The sequence below is a fragment of the Tachypleus tridentatus genome, chromosome 9 (genome assembly GCF_004210375.1).
Source record: "Tachypleus tridentatus isolate NWPU-2018 chromosome 9, ASM421037v1, whole genome shotgun sequence".
Lineage (NCBI taxonomy): Eukaryota > Metazoa > Arthropoda > Merostomata > Xiphosura > Limulidae > Tachypleus > Tachypleus tridentatus.
This window is the reverse complement of record NC_134833.1, coordinates 30,870,088-30,895,818: the sequence shown is the minus strand read 5'-3', so window position 1 is coordinate 30,895,818 and position 25,731 is coordinate 30,870,088. Positions and strand designations below refer to the sequence as shown.

At 36.7% G+C, this 25,731-nt stretch overlaps 1 protein-coding gene across 19 annotated transcripts in view; it reads left to right on the top strand.

The window, feature by feature from the left end:
• Positions 1-25,396, top strand: part of LOC143224973 (uncharacterized) — a 73,467-nt gene extending 48,071 nt beyond the window's left edge. For 11 of the 19 annotated variants that reach the window (XR_013013552.1, XR_013013544.1, XR_013013539.1 and 8 more), the window contains 2 exons: positions 20,891-20,988; positions 25,203-25,396. Coding sequence is in view for 2 of the 19 variants with exons in the window: in XM_076453540.1 (XP_076309655.1) it covers positions 20,891-20,988; positions 25,203-25,225 (121 nt within the window). In the remaining 17 variants the exon portion in view is untranslated. Of the gene's footprint in view, positions 1-2,883; positions 3,934-7,980; positions 8,120-8,270; positions 8,604-11,628; positions 11,811-16,189; positions 17,582-18,587; positions 18,611-20,890; positions 20,989-25,202 lie in introns of those variants that run through there. The other 8 variants (XR_013013541.1, XR_013013543.1, XR_013013549.1 and 5 more) reach the window with 7 other exon arrangements.
• The last annotated feature ends 335 nt before the right edge of the window (positions 25,397-25,731 follow it).

Here is a 25,731-nt window from a genome sequence, read left to right as displayed (position 1 = left end):
ATAAATAACAAAATGGTTGTTTTCTATAGCATTGAGCAAACTGACGGTTTGTGTAGTGATAACATATTTAACTTGTTTTTCTGATTTACACCAGTCCCCCCAGTGAAACAGCGGTATGTCTGTGGATTTGTACTGTTAAAAACCGTGTTTCGATACTCGTGGTATGTAGATAACAGATAGCCCATTGTGTAGCGCTGTTCTTAACCCCAAAAAACCAACTGGTCTACACGGATGCTCTGAGTATATAACAGACGTTTGTTTCTTTGTTTGAATTTTGTGCAAAGCTACTCTAAGGGTGTGAAGGCAACTAGCCAACATCACCCACCGTCAACTCTTCAACTATTCTAACACTCCTAAGGCTGAAAGAGCAAGCGTGTTTGATGAAGGGGTTCAAACCCACATCCCCCAGTTTGGCAATCGAGCGTCCTAATTCTTAGGTCATGTCAGGTCCACAAGTGAGAAAACTGGTGTGAATATTATTTTCCCCGCATCTGGTAATAACGACTATTTTACGATGTTAAAAAATAATTGTCCATACTGTTTCTTCAGTGCTGGAAACGTTAATAACGATTATTTTACGATGTTAAAAAATAGTCCATACTGTTTCTTCAGTACTGGGAACGTGAAGTATGGGAACATTGAGAGTGTGTAACAGATATTGGGAAAAAACAGTGTAATTCTTCATGGATCAAAAACGTTACTGACTATTAGCATTTGTTAAGGTAAATAGTGAGTAGCATCCTGCCGCTTGGGGCGCTGCAGTTACTCTGATTACACGTTTTGGGCTGAGTTGATGTCTTGCGTTATAGGGTCTTATACCTTTACCCTCAACTTACCAACGTATTTCTACACCGATTACTACAGTGGGGTCATGTATCGTCTTCTGAATAATTCCATGTTTTTACTAAATAGTCGTCCTCCAGCAATAATAACTGGAATTACTTGTAATATTTTAGACTTTTGTGTGTATTCCTTCATTATTAGGGATCCTATATTAGCATAAATAATTTAATGCTTAAATAGTTTAGAAAAGTGTTTAAAAATCCTGGTGATGTCTATATGTACCCATTTTGGTGATTCTAGGGTTAAGTGGTTATTAAGAATTCCATTAGGTTTGTCCATACCTACTACATCTAAGCTCCTTGTGTTTGTAATGAACGTACCGCAAATCGCAGCATATTTTATCGTTTGGGAAAGAACGAATTTTGCATGTAAAACTCTGAGATCCACACAGAAGTTTCACTTGTTACTGGTAGGGACAATACTCAACCGTCTTTCATCATGGTAAAGTCTTGGTCTATTAACATGTGAACTTCTGAATTTCATCGCTGAGGCCGTAAGCCATTGCTTCGTTTTGTAGTTATCAAATCGTACGTTCCAATATTCTGAACTCGCATGCGTTGTATTATCAAATCTTAACGTTAGTAGGTCTTAAGTGCTGTAAACTGCATTTACAGTTTAGAACGGTACTGTACGAGTCTTGTTGGATAAAAACACTGTTGTACAACCCATCAAAGTTCGTTCTTCGGAGTCCTCAGCTGCTCCCCACATTTTTCTCTCTCCAGTTTCACAACGAATGTTCTGTAGCGCAGATACATTGTATCCTCTCGTGTGTAAAGAATATTTCGATATTCTAAAGTATTGAGTTAAAAGATAAGACCCAGCTCGTCACGGTAGACCAGTACAGTACTAAATCGATTAGTTTGCTTTGTCGATTTGTTCGTGACGCCTCTGCTGTTGTAGACTCTTCTGTAGTCCGTGCAGCCATGAACTACATAGCTTAGTATTAATTAAATCAGTTGATTAGCTATATGCATTAACGAGTACTGATCTTTGGGAATCGTTGCTGGCAAAGTGAAAAAATGTTCGTAAAACATCAAATCTTACAAACCTACTTGGTATGAGTAATTTGGGAAAATAGCCTGTGTTCGTCCGTCATTATTTCAACCAAGCTGTGCGCGTTCTTAACGTATGGTTTCAGTAACAGTAAATGTTTGGAATATTATCTGTAGTTGCGATCAGTTCATCAACGATACAGTCTACGGAATTTGTGATAAATGTGAGAACACCACGCACAACTCCGTGATTCGAGCGAAAACAACCATATAATGATGCCTTACATTCTGAAATGTACGTTCTTCTAATAGACTCGTATAATCTATGTAGGTTGAGAGAACTGATTTGTATTCTCCTGAAATAAACAAGCGTTCTGTAGAGGATACACGGAATAGGCAATCAGTACCAGTGGTGGTTCTGGCAGCTAGCAATATTTCGTGTTAAAATAACACCGAGTTTGTTTGTTTTTCAACATGTGAAAGATGCATCATATCATGGTACTGGGGTAATAAAAGAACTGTGTTATTCCTACAAAACTGAAAGTGTGTGTGTGTGAGAAACCTTTTCACGTCTAAAGCTCTCGCACACTGTGGTCTTCCTAAATGAATATTATCTAACACGGGTTTTCTTGTCAGTATAGTTCGACATCACGTAATGACAAAACACAGAACATGTGTTGGACATCAAAACCAACTTCTAATTATCTAACACGGGTTTCAGTGTCAGTATAGTTCGACATCACGTAATGACAAAACACAGAACATGTGGTGGACATCAAAACCATCTTCTAAAGCTCTTTCTTACTTGAGGAGGACAAGGGTTTAGGATTGAACGTTAGTGGTGTATTTTCAGTAGCAGTGCGTTTATTATCCCTGAATGGTTGCTACACATTTCGGTATGTATAGGACCATTAAATAACAATCTCCTTCCTCGCGCGGAACATGATGCGAATGAATGTCGTCCTGAACATTAACATCTTTCACGATCCAAAACTTGTAAACAGATGATGCAAAATATATCCGTATAATTCATTATACATTGTCAAAAGTACAATGAAAGGGGCATTTTTGCTCTATTTTAAATTTGATACACATTTAAAAGGTCAGCAACAAAAACTTGCTGGCATGTCGTAATTGTGAGCACACCAGTTTTGATGAGACTCACTTTAAGGCAGTTTAGGGACTTCACCGTATTAAGAAATACATGTGATTATTTTCGTCGTTTCAATTTGATGAATCAATCTGCTGACAAAAACAAGACAAAAAATCCCGACAAGTATTTAGTTTTTAAATGAACGTTCTTCCAGTTTCAGAACTGGGGTATTCAAGGGTAATATTATCTCCCTTCGTCCCACTCGCGTAAAGGTTAAGTTTCGATAAGGTCGGTGAGGGTTACTGGTAATTTTAGAAGATTTGTTGGTATTTACTGACAGAAGTTTACCGGATGTCCGGTAGATGTAGAGGCAGAGTGAAGACCAAGTTTGGTGTTTAACACGACATTGATAAGAAAAAAGCAGTTCGTACATAGTATGTCACCATGAACGCTCCTTCAGTAGGGTCACCAATTGGTTGGGATCTCTAAATCCAATGCCGTAGTTGAGATCAGAAAATTCAAGAGTGCCGGGTAATTTGTTGTGGGGGAGAAATGGGGTATCCCATAGAAAACCCACTTTCACAGGACAGGCGTCTGCTTACAATCTCTCCAGGAGAACGTTTTGTTTGAACCAGAAATGACCCAGTTTGGACTTTTCCTCGTTTGTCAGCATGAGAAGCCCTTCCTTGTATATCTTGTTCTGTTAACAGCGAGCACCTGTTGGAGCTTGTTTGAAACTGAAAGAAAAAATATCTCATTTCGCCATATGTAAAAACCTAAAACACTGAACTGAACGACAAAGAAGGGAAGAAGTCCAAATTTAACCTGACCTTCCCAGGTCGCGCACAAAGTGGAAGTGAATGAAGCGCACTTTTCTTTTCTTTGAACTTTAAATTATTGAAAACCTCACTATACATACGTAAGAAGTGTGAAGAACTAACGAGCTTCGCTTAACACACATGTGCAAGAATGCAAGTTGTCCCCGACTTTTATTCTCTTCTCCAGGTTTGTATATGTTGCACTTAACTTTCACTTAATATACAAGTCCCTGTGAACGTGGCTAGTATATTACTCTATAGGATCGCCCCTGCTTTTAGTTAATTCAATCGATTTTGTGTTTTCACATTTGAAGGTACCGTGTAGTTTGATTTGTTTGTATCGATGTGGAAGGAAGGTCAGTTCTTGTGGAAAGGGCTTTTATAAATTCAGCCTAGCATTAGAAAAGTTTTATTTCTTTACAACTGTTCTCTGCCTACTCTAATCTCGGTACATAATTCCTTACTGAAAACTGATGACGGTGAGATTTCTTGAAGTCAAGCGTGAAACGCACGCCAGATATAAAGTGAAGAAGTCAAGCGTGAAACGCGCGCCGATATAAAGTGAAGAAGTCAAGCGTGAAACGCGCGCCGGATATAAAGTGAAGAAGTCAAGCGTGAAACGCGCGCCGGATATAAAGTGAAGAAGTCAAGCGTGAAACGCGCCGGATATAAAGTGAAGAAGTCAAGCGTGAAACGCGCGCCGGATATAAAGTGAAGAAGTCAAGCGTGAAACGCGCGCCGGATATAAAGTGAAGAAGTCAAGCGTGAAACGCGCGCCGGATATAAAGTGAAGAAGTCAAGCGTGAAACGCGCGCCGGATATAAAGTGAAGAAGTCAAGCGTGAAACGCACGCCGGATATAAAGTGAAGAAGTCAAGCGTGAAACGCACGCCGGATATAAAGTGAAGAAGTCAAGCGTGAAACGCGCGCCGGATATAAAGTGAAGAAGTCAAGCGTGAAACGCGCCGGGATATAAAGTGAAGAAGTCAAGCGTGAAACGCGCGGATATAAAGTGAAGAAGTCAAGCGTGAAACGCGCTGGATATAAAGTGAAGAAGTCAAGCGTGAAACGCACGCCGGATATAAAGTGAAGAAGTCAAGCGTGAAACGCACGCCGGGTATAAAGTGAAGAAGTCAAGCGTGAAACGCACGCCGGGTATAAAGTGAAGAAGTCAAGCGTGAAACGCGCGCCGGATATAAAGTGAAGAAGTCAAGCGTGAAACGCGCGCCGGATATAAAGTGAAGAGTAGATACGGAAGAAGGGGGATATGGGTAAAAAACTGAGAAGGGTGTGGGGTGAGTGTTTGGTCTGTAGATTTGAGTGTTGTCGAATAGAAAAAGAACATATGCTGTGACACATTAACAATACTTAAGTCTGTGACACTGAGTGTAAGTGTTACTGTTCATATATATAATCATAGTAATTATATAAGGTAAATCACTAGAAGAAACGATCAAACAAAATAACTATATACATAAGAACAGCAATAACAGTGAGGCTATATTAACTGTAAATTTGTTTACATTGTTTGTGACTCAGACAAAAACGTAATTGGGTCCTTAAGTCTATACATTTTAGGATTAAATCTCCTCACTTGTAGAATCATTAGAAACGCTGAATTTTTTGTTAAGTGTTATAAATAGATGGGTTAACTCTTCCAGATAACTGCAGCACCTTAAACTGTATATTCTTATGAAAAGCATAACAAAAACTAGAGAATTTATTGGTTGAGATTGGTTTCTTACAACTTGCATCAACTGAAATTAAACTTAAACCTACGAATAAAGGATGCAAGTAACTTCTATGCCCAAGTAAGTTTTAAACAACACATGCTGGAAAAAAATTGTTAAAACAACACCCACCACATATTCACAAACATTATATTAAATATTTCCCTGTTATTCTGTCGAAGTGCGGAACTTAAACTAATCCTTTGGAACAGATCGGAAGAGTCTAGAATCTTCTGTGAAACAGCAATTTTTATACTTTATAGGTTGTTAAGCGCAAAGCTACACAATGGGCTAAGTATCTGCGCTCTGTCCACGTGTATGGAATTCCTATTTTCAGAGTTGGTGAACATTAGTAAAAATAGAACACAGGTGATCGTGGGGAGAACAGAAAAGTAGGTTTCAGTGAGTATACAAGGGGCAATTGTCACGAATGGTTATTGGTGTTACCATAGTGAAGTTGGTAGTAAGTCTAATAATAATTTTCATTTGTATGTTTGTTTTACCATCTTAATGACTGAATTTTAAAGGTTGAGATCAAAAGTAGGAAAGATGAAATGCAATCAAAGTCGTCCACATATATATAATAATTAGAATAAATGGAACAGTAAAAGTACACTAAAACAAAGTGTAGAATTTTAAACAGTTGACAATTTAAGAAATTAGTTTACTTAAGTATAAATCTTAATGTAAAAGAACTAAAGTAAAAAGATCGAACAACGCATTGGATAACTGTAAAACAAACGGGGATACAATAAATATATACATGACCAATCTTATGACTGAAACAGTGGCGATTACTCGCCGATTTGTAACTAATGTAATTAGTATATTAATATTTTAAAGCTATTTCCTTTTACTAATATATAAATGACGAGCGTTGTTATTAATAAACATTTATTTTTAACTTTTTATTTTGGTATTTTCAACTACAAAGGCATTTTAAGATGTCGTGAATGGCCAGGCTTAAGGTTTCAAGCTGACCAGAGGCAAGGGCAACCAGTTATCAGTAACACGCCGTCTATTTATGCGACTACTCTTAATTTAGTAGGATTGGCGTGAACCGTTGTAACGTTCATATCGTGTTCAGAACATAAAATAATCCTAGGCTGGTCAATCTGCATCGCAACAGGATAGCTATGTAGGCCACGCTCAGCTCGGTTTAGCTTCAATATAAAAATTACTGTCACTTCAGATTAAAAAAAAAATGTATTCTCAAGATGGCTGATATGGGTATTAGCACTTTAACCTGAAGCTGAAGATGACGTAAGAAGATAGAAACGTTGTTCTCTACTTTTAAGTAAAGTTTTTAATATCCGTACCAGTTGTCTTGAATACGTTTATCAAGTGGGTTCCTCGTCATCATGAACTACTCTAAGTAAAGTATACTGGTACAAGTTTCGTTATTTAATTGTTCGTTATTATTCTTAAAAAGTGCTTTATTAATAAATTGTCGAAGCGTGATATGTTTAAAACCTGTAGAATACCATGTGAATAAAAATCGTTATAATCAGATGTAAGTAAAGTCTAAGTAAGAATATGAACAAGGTTATTACATAAAATTAACACTATTTAATATATAATGATGCAAATGAGTATGAACTTCAGAAGAGAATTATTGAGGTTTAGCAAATAATATTAAATAACCTAACTCAAAGATAAGTGGTTAGTATGTGTGTAATATTTATTATTTAGTCAAGGTATTTAAATAAAGTTGAGAAAATAACGTAAAACTGTAGTGTCCTAGAAAACCTATATTGTTAAAGTGCTCCTATTTTTGTGGTGGAAATAACATGCAATTTTGTTTCCACCACTCTTAATTTCGCAGGTCTCTTTGTGTGTTCATAAGAATTGTTTAAAACTGGACTTTAATAAATGTCCTTCACTGTGATAATAAACAAAGTCTGCTAAACTTAACATTAGACAAAACGTGAAACTACTTTTGTACGTTTACTATTATCATTGTATGAGTGATAGATTTTAAAGTTGGTTACGTACCAAATAAATAAATCGGAAAACTTGTATCTCTCTGGCCAGTTTCTCTACAAACCTACATGATCCCGATACAACCTCGCAAAATCTGAAGGCTTATAAGTTTAGCTTATAAACGCTAAAATATTCGGTTACGATACTTGGTGGGCACATCACCGACAGCCCTTCGTCTAGCTTTGCGCTTAACAAAAAAAAGTTAACCTATTTCTTTAGCCTTTAGTTTCATGTGTGTATGAGTTAAGAAAGGGTTGAGGGGGGGGGTAACTGCAAAAACTTATTTGTATGACTAGTTTACTTTATTACAACAGTGAATGGGGGGGACACAGTTTTGATGTAGCTGAATGATTGTGTACAAGTAATACCTTTTGGTTTAAGTATGATTGGTTCCTATTATTTGTGTACTGAAGCTATAGTGGAGTTTTATGGTGACTACGTAGGAAACAATCTATTAAAGCAGCCAAAACAGTTTTTTGATAACTTTATAATCTCTATAAATGTTAATTCCATATTTTTCAGATCTGTCCTACATGAAAAACGATGGTTCTTCTCGCACTCCTAAAACATTAAACTAGAGTACTCTGCAGATTATAGCTTTAACAATTTCACTGTCACTTCTATTGATGAGCAACTCTTCCAGTGCCACATTTAGTTTTAGGTAAACACGTGATGTTGTATAATTACGTGTATGTTCATATTTGGATTATGAATTTAGGCCTGGTGCTTTTGACGTTTGAATCCCCGTCACAGAATATGGGCATCCTTTCAGCTATGAGGCGTTATAAAGTGACGGTTAATATTGATTTTAGTTAGTGGCCTACGAGATGGCTGTGGGCCGTGTTGACTAGCCAGCCGTCTTCTCTTTAGTCAGTTACTGCTAAATTAGAGACGGTTAGTCTAGATAGATCCCTCTCGAGTAGCTTTGCGCGAAATTGTAAGAAAATGTTTTTATTTCAAGATAACTGCCAGAAATATTTTCCGTTGTGAGAAGTATTGTGTAAGATAATCATTCGTGCACTGATTTATAGAAATTGCAAACTAATATGCGACATTTATGTTACTTAAATTTTTCATATCTTCCACAGGATGTATTTTTCCACAGAATATTTACTCTCAATCTTATCACCTGAAAAGGTTCTGTGGTATGTACCATGTATTTTTAAATTTTTTCGTATCTAATGGCAGTGAAACCGGATGTGTGATATCGGATATCAAGTGGTTTGTGTGTAAAATACAGAGTTGAGAGTGCACGGTTTACACCTCTTTTCTGTTCGTTAAAGTTCGTATTTAGATGGTAACCGATTCATGTTTAAGGCTTGGTTGATGTAGTTGGATACATGGAGGTTTTAATCCAGTGTTTCATAGTTCTTAGAATGTTTGTCTATTGGTGTTACACGTGTAGTTGGACAGAGGACTTTGTTGGTGTTACACGTGTAGCTGGACAGAGGACTTTGTTTTCGTACCTGCAGTTTACTCTTTAATGCAAACGAAACAAAGTTCTCTGTCCCTGGTCTTCGTACGAAACGTTTCCTGTATGCGACATTACGAAATAAATGTTAAATGTACAAAGAGCAAGCTTAAATGGCTAAGTTTAAAAGCATTACCGATAAGAGTCGTAGTCTGTAATGCATGTTTTTCGGTGGCCAGTGTTTAGCTTTCCATCAGTTCTTGTTTAAAGAAACGTTTGTAAACAACGACAAAATGTATAGTCAATATTTCAGTTGCATGAAAAAGCCAATAGATGACGCTACGACACATACGCGTAACTTGTGTGTATGTGCACGTGTGTGGTGAATCACCCTTACAGGGTGATCCACAGCATGCACAATGACGTCGAAGCATCGTGAATATGTAAATACAAAATTTCAATGACATAGTCTCTGTCGCACCATTTGATCGTCAGAGGGCTTCCAAGGTTTAAAAATGTTGGCTACATTTTTTTTTTCTAATTACTCTGAGCATAAATACGCATGATAATGTCGGTATGCAGAGCGCTGAGTGAAAATACGAACGTAACAGTGCTTCAACAGTTTATCTTCTTGCTAACAAGTGTCATGTGGCAGAATTACAGGGTGAACTCTAAAATAACAATAATGAAATGATTTCGTCAGACCAAACATTGTTGAATACCCCCTGGTGGGCATATCGTTCATCAGTGTCTGTTTTACATTTGTCTTACTTTGTACATCATTCCCCTCCCCCACCCCCATCTAGTTTTTGCGATGCTCGACAATGTTGAGAAGATTATGAATTACTGTTTGTTTATAGTTTGCTTGTTGACGGTTGCAGTTTACTGATGTACCATTGTGGCTTACCTTTTAAGATTTCGCGTATTACTTCTCCATAGTTAAACCGTTTGGTCACTTTTTGAACTTCTGAGTTGCTATACAAGTTTGTTCTCTTAAAAATGTTCACATCGAGGATTGTAGAGGCAGACGAGGTCGTGTTTTAGTGGCTTCTCTGCCGTCAAGATGTGTAGAGACAGACGAGGTTGTGTTTTAGTGGCTTCTCTGCCGTCAAGATGTGTAGAGACAGACGAGGTCGTGTTTTAGTGGCTTCTTTGCCGTCAAGATGTGTAGAGACAGACGAGGTCGTGTTTTAGTGGCTTCTTTGCCGTCAAGATGTGTAGAGACAGACGAGGTCGTGTTTTAGTGGCTTCTCTGCCGTCAAGATGTGTAGAGACAGACGAGGTCGTGTTTTAGTGGCTTCTCTGCCGTCAAGATGTATATTTTCAGTACAGTCTCTGTGATTGGGATTATTGTATTGCCGTGAAATGAATCCCAGATTGACGAGTCGTGTTCCTAAGGAAATTACAGCATTTGCTCGTTCTTCTCAGCAGTCGAGTACCACCAGTTGTGTTGATTACCGACACCAATGGCTACAATACGGCCCCACGCTTGTAATGACCATTCATCATCATAGATTGTGTATAATGTCTATGATACCGTCCTTCTTTCCACCATCGAACAAACTATCCTTGATTATTGCCAAACAATCCAAACTTAGACTTTGTATAGAGGGCGCATGTCTCCACCGTTTATGGTTCAGTGCCTATTTGAACCTTTTACCTATTCCCGGTATTAATTTTCTTGCAGCTATAGAAACGTCCATTGAGACCACTTCTTTCTAACGTGTGTATTTTACTGTTCTCAAGGTAACATTCACACCTTTGTTTACAGACAGCAGAGTTCTTGGGAAGATACTTTAGGACACTTAACATCATGTCTCTAGAGTTTTAACTTTCTACTTCGCTGACTTCTATCAAAAGTTCCAGTTTCGCGTACCTTCATCAATTTTACATGCTAGTCAAGGATACTCCACACGACTACATAAATTATTTTCTTCACGCTTATTATGTCATATTTCAGTTGTAGGAATCGTGACTGAATTGACATTACTACTACTGGGCATAGTTTGTCTGGCTTTACCTGCATAGGCTAAGGTAGCACTTTGAGTGGTAACCGGATGGCAAGTCGCAACGTAAGTATACTCGGTGCAAATTATTATTTTCTCCCCATAAGTGGATGACTTTTTGTTGGTTTTGCCCTATTTAACTGTTAGTTGAAAGTTAAAAAAAAAAAATTCCGGCAAAGTTTTTAGTGGTGTGTAAGTTACAAACCGTGTAGTGTTGAGTAACCGGAGCTACTTTTCGGTTTTTATACTTTCATCGTTTTGTAACATTGTAACGCGAATTGCGGTTGAAGCTCTTTGTTTTTTTATTAGATTACACAAGTTTCCATGCTGGTTTCCTTTTATTAACTAGATCTAACAATCGAATGCTTAGTTTCAGAACCACTGTTTTATTGAAACTTCACTTTAAAACTAACGTTTGGAAATGACAGTTGACTCCAGAAGGTAAAGTTTTAACATAAATCGTATAGGTGTAACCGTTATCGCCTACTATCTTGTGACGTCAAAGTTTTTACCAATTTCAACAAAAGTACTGCGGCGAAGTCTTACAGCAAGAACATTAGCAACGATCCAAAGTACCTAATGTCAGGTATTATAAGCATTATTATTGGCTCTCTACAGAATTATAACCGTCTATTTTAAACAAAATATAAAAAACAACAGCCCAACACGAAGAAAATGTTTTGTGTTTTTCTTCATTCAATCAGTTAAGTTTCGCTCGACAACATTTACCGTTTCTTTCCATTTTTTTGTCAGGACCAGCCCCCACACACCGGTAACGCCGAAACGCTTTGACCGTCACTCTCACAACATACCCATGACCCCCAAAGCAAAGTCCACCACTTGATTACATTAGTGTAAGAGTTGGCGGTGGGTGCTGTTGACTGTCTGTCTTCCCTGTAACCTGTCAGTTCAGAACAAGGTACAGCCTCATACAGGTAGCTGTCAAACAACTTTCAATAAAACAAATTTAAATGTTATCGACTATCTCGCGGCTAAAGAAGGTTTTGTTTCTAATCTGTAATAATGTTTACCGCCATGAAGTTCATTAGAAGTTTAAGTAATCCAAACCAGTTTGTATTAATATAAACAAGAACTTCACACAAATAATGGGTTATAAATTATTTACATAAAGTTTTCAAATCCTTCCTAGCTTGTAATCAGTGAACACTGTAGCGTTGTTTAGTTTTTACTTAGAGTATATACAAGTGCCGGAGTCATTTAGGAGTTACTACATAACAGCTTACTTTGTCAAGTAAGAAAAGTAATAATTAGTTGCTGACGTCAAAGGAAACGGCGCTTTCCGAAGTATTGTTAGTAATAATTACGTCTGCACGATTTCATTGGTTTGTTCTTCAACGTGGCGGTCTTTTCGATTATCAGAAACAGTGATGAAGTGTTCAAACCGTCGAGTATCATGGAAGTTTTGGTCGAATGCAATTTTCCCACGTTTTCTTACTCTTAAAGCCTGTATAGTAGGATTATATGTGCTACCGAAGTATTTCTATCAGTCACTAAGTTTGTTTTTTGGTTTTGTTCGCTTAATCGGGTCCAGGGCAATGTCTCACCTCCATGATCACCGACTCTCGTTTTAAAACAAACTAACTTTTGATGTTGTATTCTTATTCATAAATACAGTTTGGAAAAGTTTGACACTGTTGTAAAAATTTGGCATTATTTTGAGAAGGCATGAGACGCATACTTTATGAAAAATTAGGTCGACCACCAAAATATCAAATTTTTATAAATATTCGAGAAGTTTTTTGAACGATGTTTTGATTTTCTTTAAGCCTCTCTTTATAAGAATTGAATCATCACATTTTTTTTTGTATTTTTCAATCATTTTTTCAAAATGTTTAGGCTCTGGTTTTCGTTTGAAAAATGTTTGAGAATTGTTTTTATTGAAATAAAGGCGTTTCTGAGACGCCATTTTTATGCAACAAAGTGTTGAATTTCTTGCAACAATGTGTAATTTCTCATCTTGAAAAATACACCTACAATTACTAACCTAATTAGATTTTTACTTAGAAACAAACGCTCTTTTAAAGTAATTTTCCTGACATAATTAAGCTCTTACTTTCAAACAGACAAACAAATATTTCAAGATGTCTTAATTTGTGTGAGACGGTTCTATCTTTTTTTTTAAAACCTGGTAAAATATTATCCCCATATACTAATTACTGCTATTGGTGGGAGCATTGAGTGAAGAACTGTATTGGCTACCATTGTGTTGTTTCATATGGTCAGGGGCGTAGATCCTGGGTGGTGGGGGGGGATACACCTGTTTCATTTTAGGTGGGGGGATGGTGCATACAATCACCCCCCCCTACAGTTTGATCTGTTGGATTGTTTTATTGCATCACAGGCCTACAAATTGTTTGTTCTTGCGATTCTCGTGTTCTTACCAATCGAATTACATAATTAGGCCTAGATGTAGGCTTTTTTAGTAGCCGAAATGTACATCTTTAATATAGGCGTGCTTCTAAGCTTTTCAATCTAAGCGATAGTTCGTAAGTATCAGTCAGTAGGCATAAATATACATGCAAGTATCGTGGCAAAAAGATTACTCTGTGACTGCATGTTTACAGCTTTCAGGTTCACGTAATCAGAGGTTACCAATTTGCAAATTGAACAGTCCACATAAGTGGTTGCAAAAATCATCCTCCCCATCTACGCCCCTGCATATGGTGATCTATTTCTTTAATGTTTGACTTCATTCTTTCTATACTTTGTTTGTTACTGTAACTCTTAACTAAAGCAACGTTTTAATTAGTAATAATTCAAATCGCTGGTTAAACCGTAGTAGGTCAGTTAGCGATGGGACGGAATTTATCTGAACCTGAACCTACAGTTTTTCCTTATTTGTAGTTTCTCATGTTCATGTAAAGATGTCGTCCTTCTGTAAAAATGTATACGTATCTATGAAAGGAAAGCAAACTAGAATCTACAGGCTATCGAACCTTCCAATAGCAGACTCGTCTGCAGGTTAAATAAACCAAAAATTCTAAATCTCTGTATCACCGAAGGTTCGTGATTGTGTAATGGTATAGCCTCGGGTCGTTTCGGAACGATTAGGCGAAATCTGTACTGTTTCTGTTTTACTGAAACTACACTGTATTTGCGATCTGTCCGCTGCAGAGAATCGAACCTCTGCTTTTAGCGTTGTAACTTTGTGACCTTTACAGATGACCCACCAATGAGTATAGTAATGCTCTTTTTATATCGCTTCTAGTAAAGTTTTTGTGTTAAGTTGGTGGTTTAGTTTCTCTTGACAACCTGCTTGTGTAACACCAATTTTTAATTGTTAAACAAAACCACTCTTTCATTTTCTTGTGCTGGTCATATTAACGCGGGCGGTTTCATGTATCTGAAATATCGTGTGATTTGACATTTTCTTCAGAAAAAAAAAGTTGTACTAAAAACAAATCGGAAGTAAACGTTTAGATAACACAAGCACCGCTTTCAACTGACAACTTTCATCTTTGTTTAGTGCTAAAAGTGCTGCTACACGTGATACTAAACTATGCTAGGAAGTATCTGGAAAGTGCGTTCATGTGTTGTCAGGTTTCGCGTACTTAGAATAAATAATAGGTGAGACCAGACTTTCTGTACTGATACGTGTTATAATTGATCTCGGACGAATCTCCAGTTTATTATATTACGTACATTACGTATTACAATTTCAAATAAACAGATATTTGAATTTATAAGTTAATTGAATTTTAATATGTATCAAACTTGATATTTTCTGACAAGATGTACACACACTTTTTGTCTTAAAACAAATGCATTTTAATATACAAACAATAATACAAATTGTCATAAATAGTTTATGTATGGAAATGTTAACAAACTCGCAAACAATATTCAATATTGTAACTGATCTGAAACTGAATATTTTATCGACGGATTAGGTCCACGATGAGCGAATTCATTTTGTTGTGATACACTTCACTTGACGGGAAAGCTAGCTAACACCAGTCTTGTCCGGCTTAACGCAGTTCATATGCAGTGGAACCCCTCTAAAGCAGCCATCTTCGGGACTGAGACAAACTGATCTTATTAGAGGGGTTCCACTGTACATAATTAGGGATTATGCAAACAAAAGAAGGGACTGTGATTGAATGATCGCTTTCGAGGGATGACCGAATCTGAGGGGTGGCCGCTTAGAGGAATTCCACTGTATAAGCTTACTTTTTAAAGAGGAAGATGTTCTGGAAATATTAACATTCGAAGTTAATTCTCTGAAGTAGAACAGTTATGTTCCAAATCTATAAACGTTCCTGGCCAAATATCTAGTTTTTCGATTAATGGATGTTTATCACAGTTATAGCTTCCAAGGCTTGTAGTATACTGACTGTAGTAAACTAACAATAAAAGTACTCTCTTCCCGTGTTACGATGGGTACCTTACATACTCGTCATGCGAGATTCTCGAAAATTCAGCTGGCAACAATACTGGCAATCACTAGTATTTTACATACATCGTATATTGTTGATTCTTATGTTCCAGAATCTTCAAGTTTATATCACTGGCGGGACTTTGGTAATACACTTAACAATACGTTACACGCATTAAATTGAAACGTAGATATTAAAATAAATGTATATCTGTTACAACACTATGTTTTATCTCGAACAGGTGAATACTGAGTGTACGAGTTAAATAGTGAATTAATATGCAGTTTCTATGTGAAAATCTCTAATATCAATATTCATTCACATGCTAAATGTAAAATCGAGTCCATATGCTATGAAAAGATTTGTTAATATGCAAATAATTCCTGCACATATCGACAACAATATGTAATCTTATGTTTCGATCAGAATACAAGATTACACTATGTAACAATATTTTTACTTTTTCTTGTTCCTGGGCAGAAAGTGTTATTTCCCAATTGCTTATGCCTAAAGTAAATGGAAAAGACCTATTTTTCTCTTCAAACTTTGCTTTTGTGAACTGGGTTGTGAATTTTTCAAAGTTATCCATTTTCCAGAATATTCCAGGTAGATTCAGTGCTGAGTAGCTGATAGAGGATTTTCTCGAACTTACAAGAACTTTTTAGAATTTTCTAGAACTTTCCATAATATATATGCAAGGGCTCACCACTTCAATTTAGTTCCAGTTGCCTAAGTGAACACATAGACCTATTTGATTTTATCAGGGATGACATCAAGAAGCTGCAATCATTCTCCAGACGCATTCTGCTACGTATGTGGCCAATTTATCAATACAAGAGCGAAAAAGTACTCTGTGACAGCATCTGCCAAAATGTGTGAAGCCTACAAGGTATATTTCGGCATGCCTGCTGGGGAGATGAAACAAACCCTGGGCACCTCATTTTACCTGGGAGCACTGCAAAAAAACTAGAAGGTAAGACAGACAATTTTTGCTTGTTTGAATAGTAAGATTTTATATTATACAAATTTTAGACCTTTTTAAAATTTGAATCTTTATTTTTTTTTTAATTTCCAATGGTATAGAAAAAAATCACTATTTTGCATTAACCTCATACACATTAGTTGTGGATGAAATAAATTTATTCTTCATAACAATTTTATTTTGTTCTTTTGCAGGATGGTACAGAGGGGAAAAGAGAGCCATGAAGTTCGCTATTCCAAGAATTTGGTGTGAACCCCTGACCACTCAAACAACTGCTACTTCTATATGGTGGACCCTTCCAAACGTCGGGCTGGCAAGAATGCTACTGCTGTTATGTATCCAGATCTTCCATCACCCAGTGCCACACTGTCCTGAGCTCCCTATGTCCGCTCCGCCAAAGAGAAAGCAGTCATCCTCAGAAGAGAGCAGCAAATCAGAAGAGGAGGTAGACGTTAAAGATGGTGAGAGAAACCTATACTATTCTAACCAAAGAGACGTCAATGACTTGATCAGAGATCTTGGTCTAACAAAGTCGAATGCCAAGCTTTTGACGTCTAGGCTCAAGGAGTGGGATTTGTTAGATGAAAGTGTGCAAGTCGCAAGTCAGAGGAAGTGTCACCGACATTTTTCAAGCTTCTTCACTCGTCAAGATGGGCGAGGCAATTCCAATTGCCAGCAACTCGAACGAATGTCGCCTCTTCATTGATAGCTGTGCTGCTCCATTACGGGAATAAGTATCCATCTCTTCCCTTGGCTCATTCGGTGCACCTCAAAGAGGAATACAACAGCAAGATCAAGACCTTGCTATAAGCATTGAAGTATGATGAGTATGGCTGGGAGATTATCGGAGACTTCAAAATGGTGGCATTCCTGATTGGTCTTCAGGACAGCCAGAAGGTGTTGTTCCCACCATTGCACATAAAATTGGGTCGCATGAAGCAATTTGTCACAACTCTTCTTCCTTAAGCTGTCTTGAGGCAAAGGTCAAAGCTGATGTTATTCGTTGAACCACAAATAAAGAAGATCCTGGAGTGCACAGAATTTCCCAAGAAGCTCAGTAGGAAGGGGAAAAAAAGCAGTGATTCGGGGCTTCTTGAACAATCACAGGGCTGAAAATTATGTGGAACTGGTTGAGGCTGTGGTGAAGAACTACGGCAAAATTGGTCTGATAGTCCATATCCTTGACCCTCATCTTGATTAATTCAAGGAGAACATGAGAGCATACTCAAACGAGCAAGACCAGTGCTTCCACCAAGATATACTGGAGCGTTTAACGAAAACATGATGGGAGACTATATTTAGGGGCTGATACATGAAAGTGGTTTACGTGAGTGGCAAATCTCAAAACTACTCACTTGATTCACATGTTTTATTCAGACCTTATGTAAATGAAAATGTGCAAATTTGCCCGTTTTTACATAGAAAATAGGTTAATTTCTAAATTTCATTGTCCAGGTCACAAAAGCAAAATGTGAAGAGAATAATGGCCATTTTCTGTACTTTTACAACATAAGCAATTAAAAAGTAACACTATCCAGGAACAAAATTTGTGTTACAGAACAGGGAGAAATAAACAGGATGTGGAAACGAATATGGTGGCAATCCAGGCAGGAAATTTATCATAGTGGGTCTTGAACAACTGTTTAATTACAGAGTTAGGAATAAATTCTGTTATACTCTGAATTTTAAAGAACAGGACAAAAATAATGTATCGATTTTAGTCAAAACAAGACTGAATGAAATATTAAATGTTTTATTAGATTTGTTGTAGGCCTATATTTGCTTTTTTAGAACAATGAACTTGTTTATATCATGCACGTGCGCGTATTACAGGCAAAGGGATGTGATTTGGCTGAAGTTCGACTTGTTTCACCTGTATATAGGTCGAATAATTAATTTCTTACACTGTATGTATTTTGCAACCTAATTGTTTGATTCTGTTTTAAAAGATGCTTCTAAACCCAATGATTGACGGAGATAAATCTTTTTTTTTTTTTCTTCGTAATGAAGCAAACTGAATGTTTTGTTGACAGGAGTTTATACTTGGTGTATGAGCACTTAATGCGATGCTTTCCAGGAAAATCGAAACACTTAGAAAATTACTCGAAGGGCCACAGTATTTGCTACTTCAATGTTTTTTGGGTGTTTTTTTTTGTCATAGACCGGTTCTAATAATAAACAGTTTGTAGTTTAGTCATAATCGTATTTACATAAAGTGAACAGTAAAATATTTTTCCTTCTGGCGTCTTGCGGAACAACATTGATTTCAGCGAAGTTAAGAGGCCCTTTGTTAGGCTTAACTATACTACCACATCGATCAGGTGAAGTTGTCACCTTCGTTGTCTTTCACTAATTGGTTTGTAGCATTTCTCAACTGATGCCATAAATGTTAGGTTATTGATTAGGCTTACTATTTGGAACATTTTACCGCACCAACTCTCTCCCTCTCTCGATGTTTTGCCATGCTATTTTAAAGAACACCCACAACTTTCCACGAAAGTTTAGTTTGTAGCCACGTTTGCCCATATTACTAGATCGTTCATACAATTGTTTTTTACAAGCTCAAAAACGTGATCAAACGAAACATTCGGCTTTGTTCCACCTTTTCTGTTGCAAGCTATCAGTGTATCGTAATCATCTTTGACCAGTCTTGTAGCTGTTCAAACTCTATGCGTATGCTGCATGTAAGTTTGTGCTTTACTGAGGATGTTTTGTAAGTCGATATGTACCTCTTTCTGCTGTGTGGATGTTTTCTCTCGCTGTTTCTTCCTCATAGTAGATGTGAAGCTCCGTTTTAGTGAAATGTGTTATTTGGTCCGTACACCGTTGACTGTTTTCTTGAAATTCGCCCAAAGTTACACGAAGGCTATGTGCGTTATCTGCCACATTTAGATATGATTGACTACAAGGAAGGCAGCATCAACATCACCCACCGCCAATTTGTGGGCTACTCTTTAACAACTAAACATGGAATTGATCACACATTATAACGCCCCCATTGTTGAAGAAGCGAGCATGTTTGATAATGGAATTAAAACCGCCAACCCTCGGACGGCAAGCCCTAACCAGCCATAACTGGCTTTTCAGTATGTAAAACAATAACCGGTGTTCGATTCTCACTAGTTAATCGTAAGCCTAATCCTATCGTGTGCATCACAGCTCTACTCACATTCGTACTTGCCAAATCTTTAGATAATGTTGGCCCTGTGGTCATTAACTGAAGTTAATTCAGTTGCAGTAAGGTGATTATTTAAAAGAAATGTGAAATTTGGAAAGTGTATCTGTGTAAACATGTATCACATGGTCAGTGTTACTCCAGGGACATTTGAAAAGGCGTCTAGTAATAAGATATAACAAACGTCGCTAATGCATGGTTTCCTAACAGTAGCTTCTGTTCTTTTAGGTTATTATTACACCTGGGTCAGAATTTTCTATTTTCTGTCGTACGTGACTAATACAAGGTAATCACCTTCTAATCAGTAAAGCCTCAGTAAAATATACAGCCGATCAGAGGGTAAAACTAAAGAATCGTTATTATTGGCAAGATGACACTCAGTTCTACACATTGGGCGTAGAAATACATGTTCTGTAAACATCAATAAAATATGATTGTGCCTGAAAAGCGCTGTGCGAGTGACACCAGCAATATTTGTTGTTCGTATCTGAGCAGCGCCATTGTTCGCGCCTGGCCGACACTGGGAATATCTTTGTCATACATTTAGCACAAAATTGTACTAAAACTACCTACGCAAGCCGTCTTTTAACGCATCCATGCCTTTAAATTGGGGAGCGAAGTTTTGCAACAGTGAGACTGATAAGGAACCCTAATTCTGTATGCTAATTACTAGGCAAACGACAGTTTACTATTCACATATTTTCTTTAATTTTTCTCGTTACAAGGGGTTTAAACATAGATGAAATAACCGTGTTTACTTGAACGAAGCTAAAACAGAAAAAAAAGTTTCAGAGTTGTATCTGTTACTGTTTTCTCAGGTTTTTATGGGAAACTATGTTCATGTTCTCTTATGTTTCTTATTTATTTCGGATGAGTCTGATTTATTATGTTGCGTATGTTAACGTAATTACTTTAAGTAATCGTGAATTTGAATTTCATGGCTAATTAACTGTTAATATGTATCAAATAGATGTTATTTGCCAACAAGCATGATAGTTTTTTAACGGAAATATATTTTAATATAAAAGATTTATAATTGTTATTACTAATAGTTGTTACATATGGCTATCTTATATATGATGTTTGTTATGCAAATTTAGACAGTACTGATTCTTTATATCCGGTCTAAAACTGAATATTTATCGCAGGTCCAGATCCACGACGAGAAAATTAATTCTGAATTGATATTGTGACACGTTGCTTGATCTAGCGAGCTTTATTGGCCTCACACCGCTGACTTTTTCCCGATGTTTTTTTTTTTTTATTAATAAGCGTTAATCACAATTACAGCTTCCTAGACCTGTAGTACACTGAGTGTAGCTGCCCAACAACAATAATAATCTCTTGTCGTGGCACATTACTTTTATATAAATCACGCGAGGTTCTCGTAAGTTTACTTTGCAGTTGTACTGTCAATCATTATACATGCATACATATTACATTGTGGATTTTTGCTTTTAGGAACTTTTTACAAATTCCGAGAACAGGCGGAACCATCGCAATACACAGCCAAGAAAAGAAATATACAGAAACAAGTGTAGGAAGCAAAATAAATAGAGGTAAATCCGTCACGTCTTGTTTTTTCACACACACACAAATCACTTTTTAACTAGTAAGATGGTATAAAATGGTAGTACCTGAATATCTGGCAGTTACCATAATTTTGCCTTTCCGTGAATACAACCATTTCATACAAGTACTGCTACGACAGCGTGGGGTAATAGGTACCACTGCTTCATATTTTTATAAATGTTATCCACTTCACCTACCTGAAAGTAGTGCCTTCATTAGACCGCATTCCATATTTAATGGTGGAACCTGAAATACCCATATTTGTCTGAATACCACTTCAGAAAGAAATTCGTCACTGCTTTCTCCCCTCGTTCTCATGAAACATGTTACATTTCCATGTCTTAGTAGTTCTTCGCTTTTACTTAATAGTAGCTCTGTATAACTTACTACTATATCACTAAATGTTCATAAAGTAGTGCATGAAAATGCTATAACCCCTGCTACGCTTAAATTGTCGGTCCGTTGTAACAGTGTAAAATATTTTAATCCTCTCAAAAATTATAAACATTTACCTGGTTGGTTGTTAAGTATATTACTGTCGCAAAGAGATAACCGTGGTTACCGGATGTAAGAATAATGCTTAATTATACGCTTAGTTTGTTTTTTAATAATATAAACGTAAGTTCACTCTGAAAATACTCCGTCTACAAAGCCATAAAATTGAGAATTTTCTTGCGCTGTGCATAATTTTATTTTCGTGAAATGCCAATGTGTCCGCAAGTTGCGTACAAATCGTAAATTTTCTTGTCACACGCTTGTCTTCTCAAAGTCGTAACCATCGTAACATAAGATACGAACGTCCTTGTTGGCTACAGAACGAATTGTGTATACATAACGGAGGAGCCGCATTTCTGTAACCCTAAAATGTAGTAAAACGAACAGAACTCCCCCCCCCTCTCCCAAAAAAAAGTGTTGAAACAATATTTTTAATCGCAGACACCAAAACCTGCAAATCCACTTGTCTTAGGCCTGACATTAGTTAAGCCTTTATTATGTACGGCCTATATTCCATAAACTTGTGTACGTTTTTTGCTTTAGTATTGTTAAGATAAAACTTTACTGCACTTAATACTATCAGTAAACAAACGCGTTGTTATTTTCTACGATCCTGTTAAAAAAAAAAAATTAAGCCATTATGTTTCACAAAAAGTCTACGGAAGTACGTTTACCTCCGTCTTTTGTTTACTTCCGTTGAAATAAAATGTGCTTATGTGTATGTAGATAGTAAGATGTGCACTCATTTTCAGAACGAACAAAAGTTAAATGTTTTAATATTCATACACCCGTAGTTGGAGGTTTCGTTTTTGTTACTTTACCACCTCTAGTCCATTTTTCTCCACATAATTTCTACTTCTATGGCGTTGGGAACCATTATAACTTTCAAAACGCACATAGAACTCCGAAAAATAAACGAGAAAAGACTTGTGTTTAAGGCTGTTTTGTCCACTTTAAGAATGTATAGCCACATTTAAAAACTTCTCGCATTGAGAGGATTCCGTGTCAATAAACCTAATATTTAGTTCCCTGTTAGATAATCACCTTTTAATTTCTTTATCAGGCTTAAAACAAACGATTTCGACTTGTTTCTATACCGACCCCTATTGGTGGGATCAAACATATTACATTATCTTAATCGAACTTATTTTTGTCAATAAAGAACCGGCTCGTTTTCTGTAAATAAAGTACGTGGGAACCCCATCAGTGACTAGGGCCGGTAAACAAAAGTTACGAATAGACCCACAAGCATATTGAGCACAAACTGTTTAGCTTTTTTAAATACGTTTTTCTAGTGGGGTCGGCAATTCGAGGGTTAAAGGAGGATGTTTGACACTTTTTAGTTACGAGTCTCACGATTTTTAATTATTTTGTAATGAGAGGTAATAGAGGTGGAACGTAAAATTATTACTCGGTTCATTTCCCTTCGCTGCCCGGCAACTGTGGGTAATCGACCTAGCCTAACTGGTTGTTGCTCGGTGGGTTACTCTGTGAGCTGACACGTTTCTCAGCTTTGTAGTTACAGCATTAACTGAACATTTTCATGAGAAATTTACTTGAGATAATAAACATAAGCGTAAAACTAAGACGCATTTTATTGCTTTTGGTAGACTTGAACGGAGTATTTCAAAGAAAACTGTTTGAAGTTGCTATGGCAATAAAATTTAAAAGGGTTACGTGTTTCCAAATCCTTTAATCTTCTAAGTGTGTCCCCCTGATGATTTATGCACTGGTCAGTAATAGACAAAGTTGAACATGTTTAAAGACATGCAAGGAAAAAGAACTAGTCGCGATATACGTGATTTTTATCTAAAGATTTCTCTTTAAATATCCACAAAGGAATCCTCCGATGAGATGGTGAAAAGTTTTGGGGCGTGCAACGTTACAAATTTTGGTTCGATCCCTCAATGTAGACAGAACCCACATAGCTCACTTTAAATATTTTTGTGCTAATTAAAATAAAAAAATATTTTTCTGAATTTCGCGCAAAGCTACACGAGAGCTATCTGCGCTAGCCGTCCTTAATTTAACAGTGCAAGACTAGAGGGAAGGAAGCTAGTCATCACCACTCACTGTCAACTCTTGGGCTACTCTTTTACCAACGAATAGTGGAATTGACCGTCACATTATAACGTCCTCACGGCTGAAAGGGCGAGCATGTTTGGGGCGACGGAGAATCGAACCCGCGACCCTCGGATTACGTGTCCAGCGCCTTAACCACCTGGCCATGCCGGCCCTAAAGGAAAAGATATATATACTTAAACAGTATTACACCCATACGACTTGAAACCCTTTATTCTAAATATGCCATGGTAACTTGATCTACCAGTTTAACTGTAATAATTCAGCATTCTGGTGTTGAATTATTTTAATTGTCAGTTTTAACATTTACATAATCCTAACTACTGGTCATTATATTTTGAATGTCGGCTACCCAACGTAGAAGTTTATTTGTAGTGTCTTTATGATAGAATTGGTTGATTTTATTTTGTTTCATAATAAATAAAGTACATTCTATCCCAGTCTCGGACCTAGTAAAGTGGAAATGGGATTTTGTGTGCTTTATACGAAAATGCCAAACAAAGAATCCTATAACCAAATTGTAAATGGGTCGTGAATTTTTATTTGTTGTATAGTAAAGTGATAATTAATACTGAAGTTGTCTTATATTGTGAAGAAACAAATATGGAACTAACTATAACAACGTAATAATAGTAGGGTATATTTTCATTTTTTAAGTAACGAAACAAAAATTGCTGTTATATGTGGAAAAAAATTAGTGGTTGAAAAATTTTTAAACCTTGAAACCACGAGTTTATCGTGTGTGTGTGTGTATATATATATATATAAGTATCCAGGTTTAAATAACTTGGAAAGAGGAGTTCCCTAAACCTAGAACTTTACACAAGTTTGAGGTTTGAACTTTGCTTCGAAAAACGCAGTCAAACTTCTAATGTGTTTTGGTGTGGATGATTGTTCTACCCAGAATTCTAACCTTGATTTGTAGTGTAAGAATGGTATTCAACATGTTCGTGCCATCTGGAACTCTGTCGGCTTTACAATAAATGTTTTCAGCTGCATTTTGTGGGGTGAGTTTGTTGAGGTCTGATCAATCGTACCTAACTCTGTCGTTTACTGACTTAGTGCGACAGTGAAAATGGCTACTTTCTAAAGAACAGTATTATTCATACCATTTCTTTTACATTGTTCTTTGTCCTCTTTTGATTGAATTATAACATTTTCGGACAATCTTCTTTTCTGGTCACTTGAACCTCAAGAACAACAATCCTATCGCGTCTGCATTCCCCCTAACATTTCGTGCAAACATCACCTCTCGCACTTTCAACTGAGACTACTATATAAACTTGACTTTAGAATATTCCTCAAGTGTGTTGACTAACACTGAAAGAAAATCGTCTGTAGGTAAATTATTTTACAGAATACAGTGGACTTTCACACCAAAGTTTTGACACAAATTGGGATGGAGACTAACTTTGCAGAGATTTCTTTCTGCAAGAGGTGAACTAGTAAGCTCTAATACAAAATAATCGAGTTTTAAAGTTATCGTTTGCTGGTTATTGTGATTACCAGAACAGACATTCATTTCCGCGTGATCGACTTCCGATTTTAGGGTAAAACCCAAATTTGGTATAATTAATGATGTTTATTATTTCTTTACTTATATTTCGATAACTTTTTCTTCCAGAATTTGGTAAATGGACAGCCTGAAGTGGACAACACATGACCTATTTTGAAAATAAAGTTGAGCTCTTCACTAGAAGCACGAAGAATACAGCGACATCTATATTTTGTTGTGTGTACAATTTCATATCAAGTTAGAATATTCTTGAATGTATTATACCTTTCGTAAATTGTTGACATAAATAAACCATTTTTTTTAACAAACGTGTTTTAAAGAATTTTCATTTCAAAGAAGTAACAACACAGAGAAAATGGCGTCAACAAACGATACTTAAACTCAGCGTGATTATTATGTTTAGCTTCAGTTCAGTTCATTATATTTGCCATTAATGGCCAGGTAAAAAAAGCACAAATGTGTACCTAAGGTTCTTCATAAGGACGTAAAGTGTATTTTGTGAAACATCCATCCAGAACAATTCTTTACCTATTACCTGCTCAGTTGCTTCCAATTTTAAGTAAAATACTCAAACTGGCTGTTCATACTAGTAGCTGTAGTATAATTCTAACTACTCCACTTTCAAGCTGTTCACCCA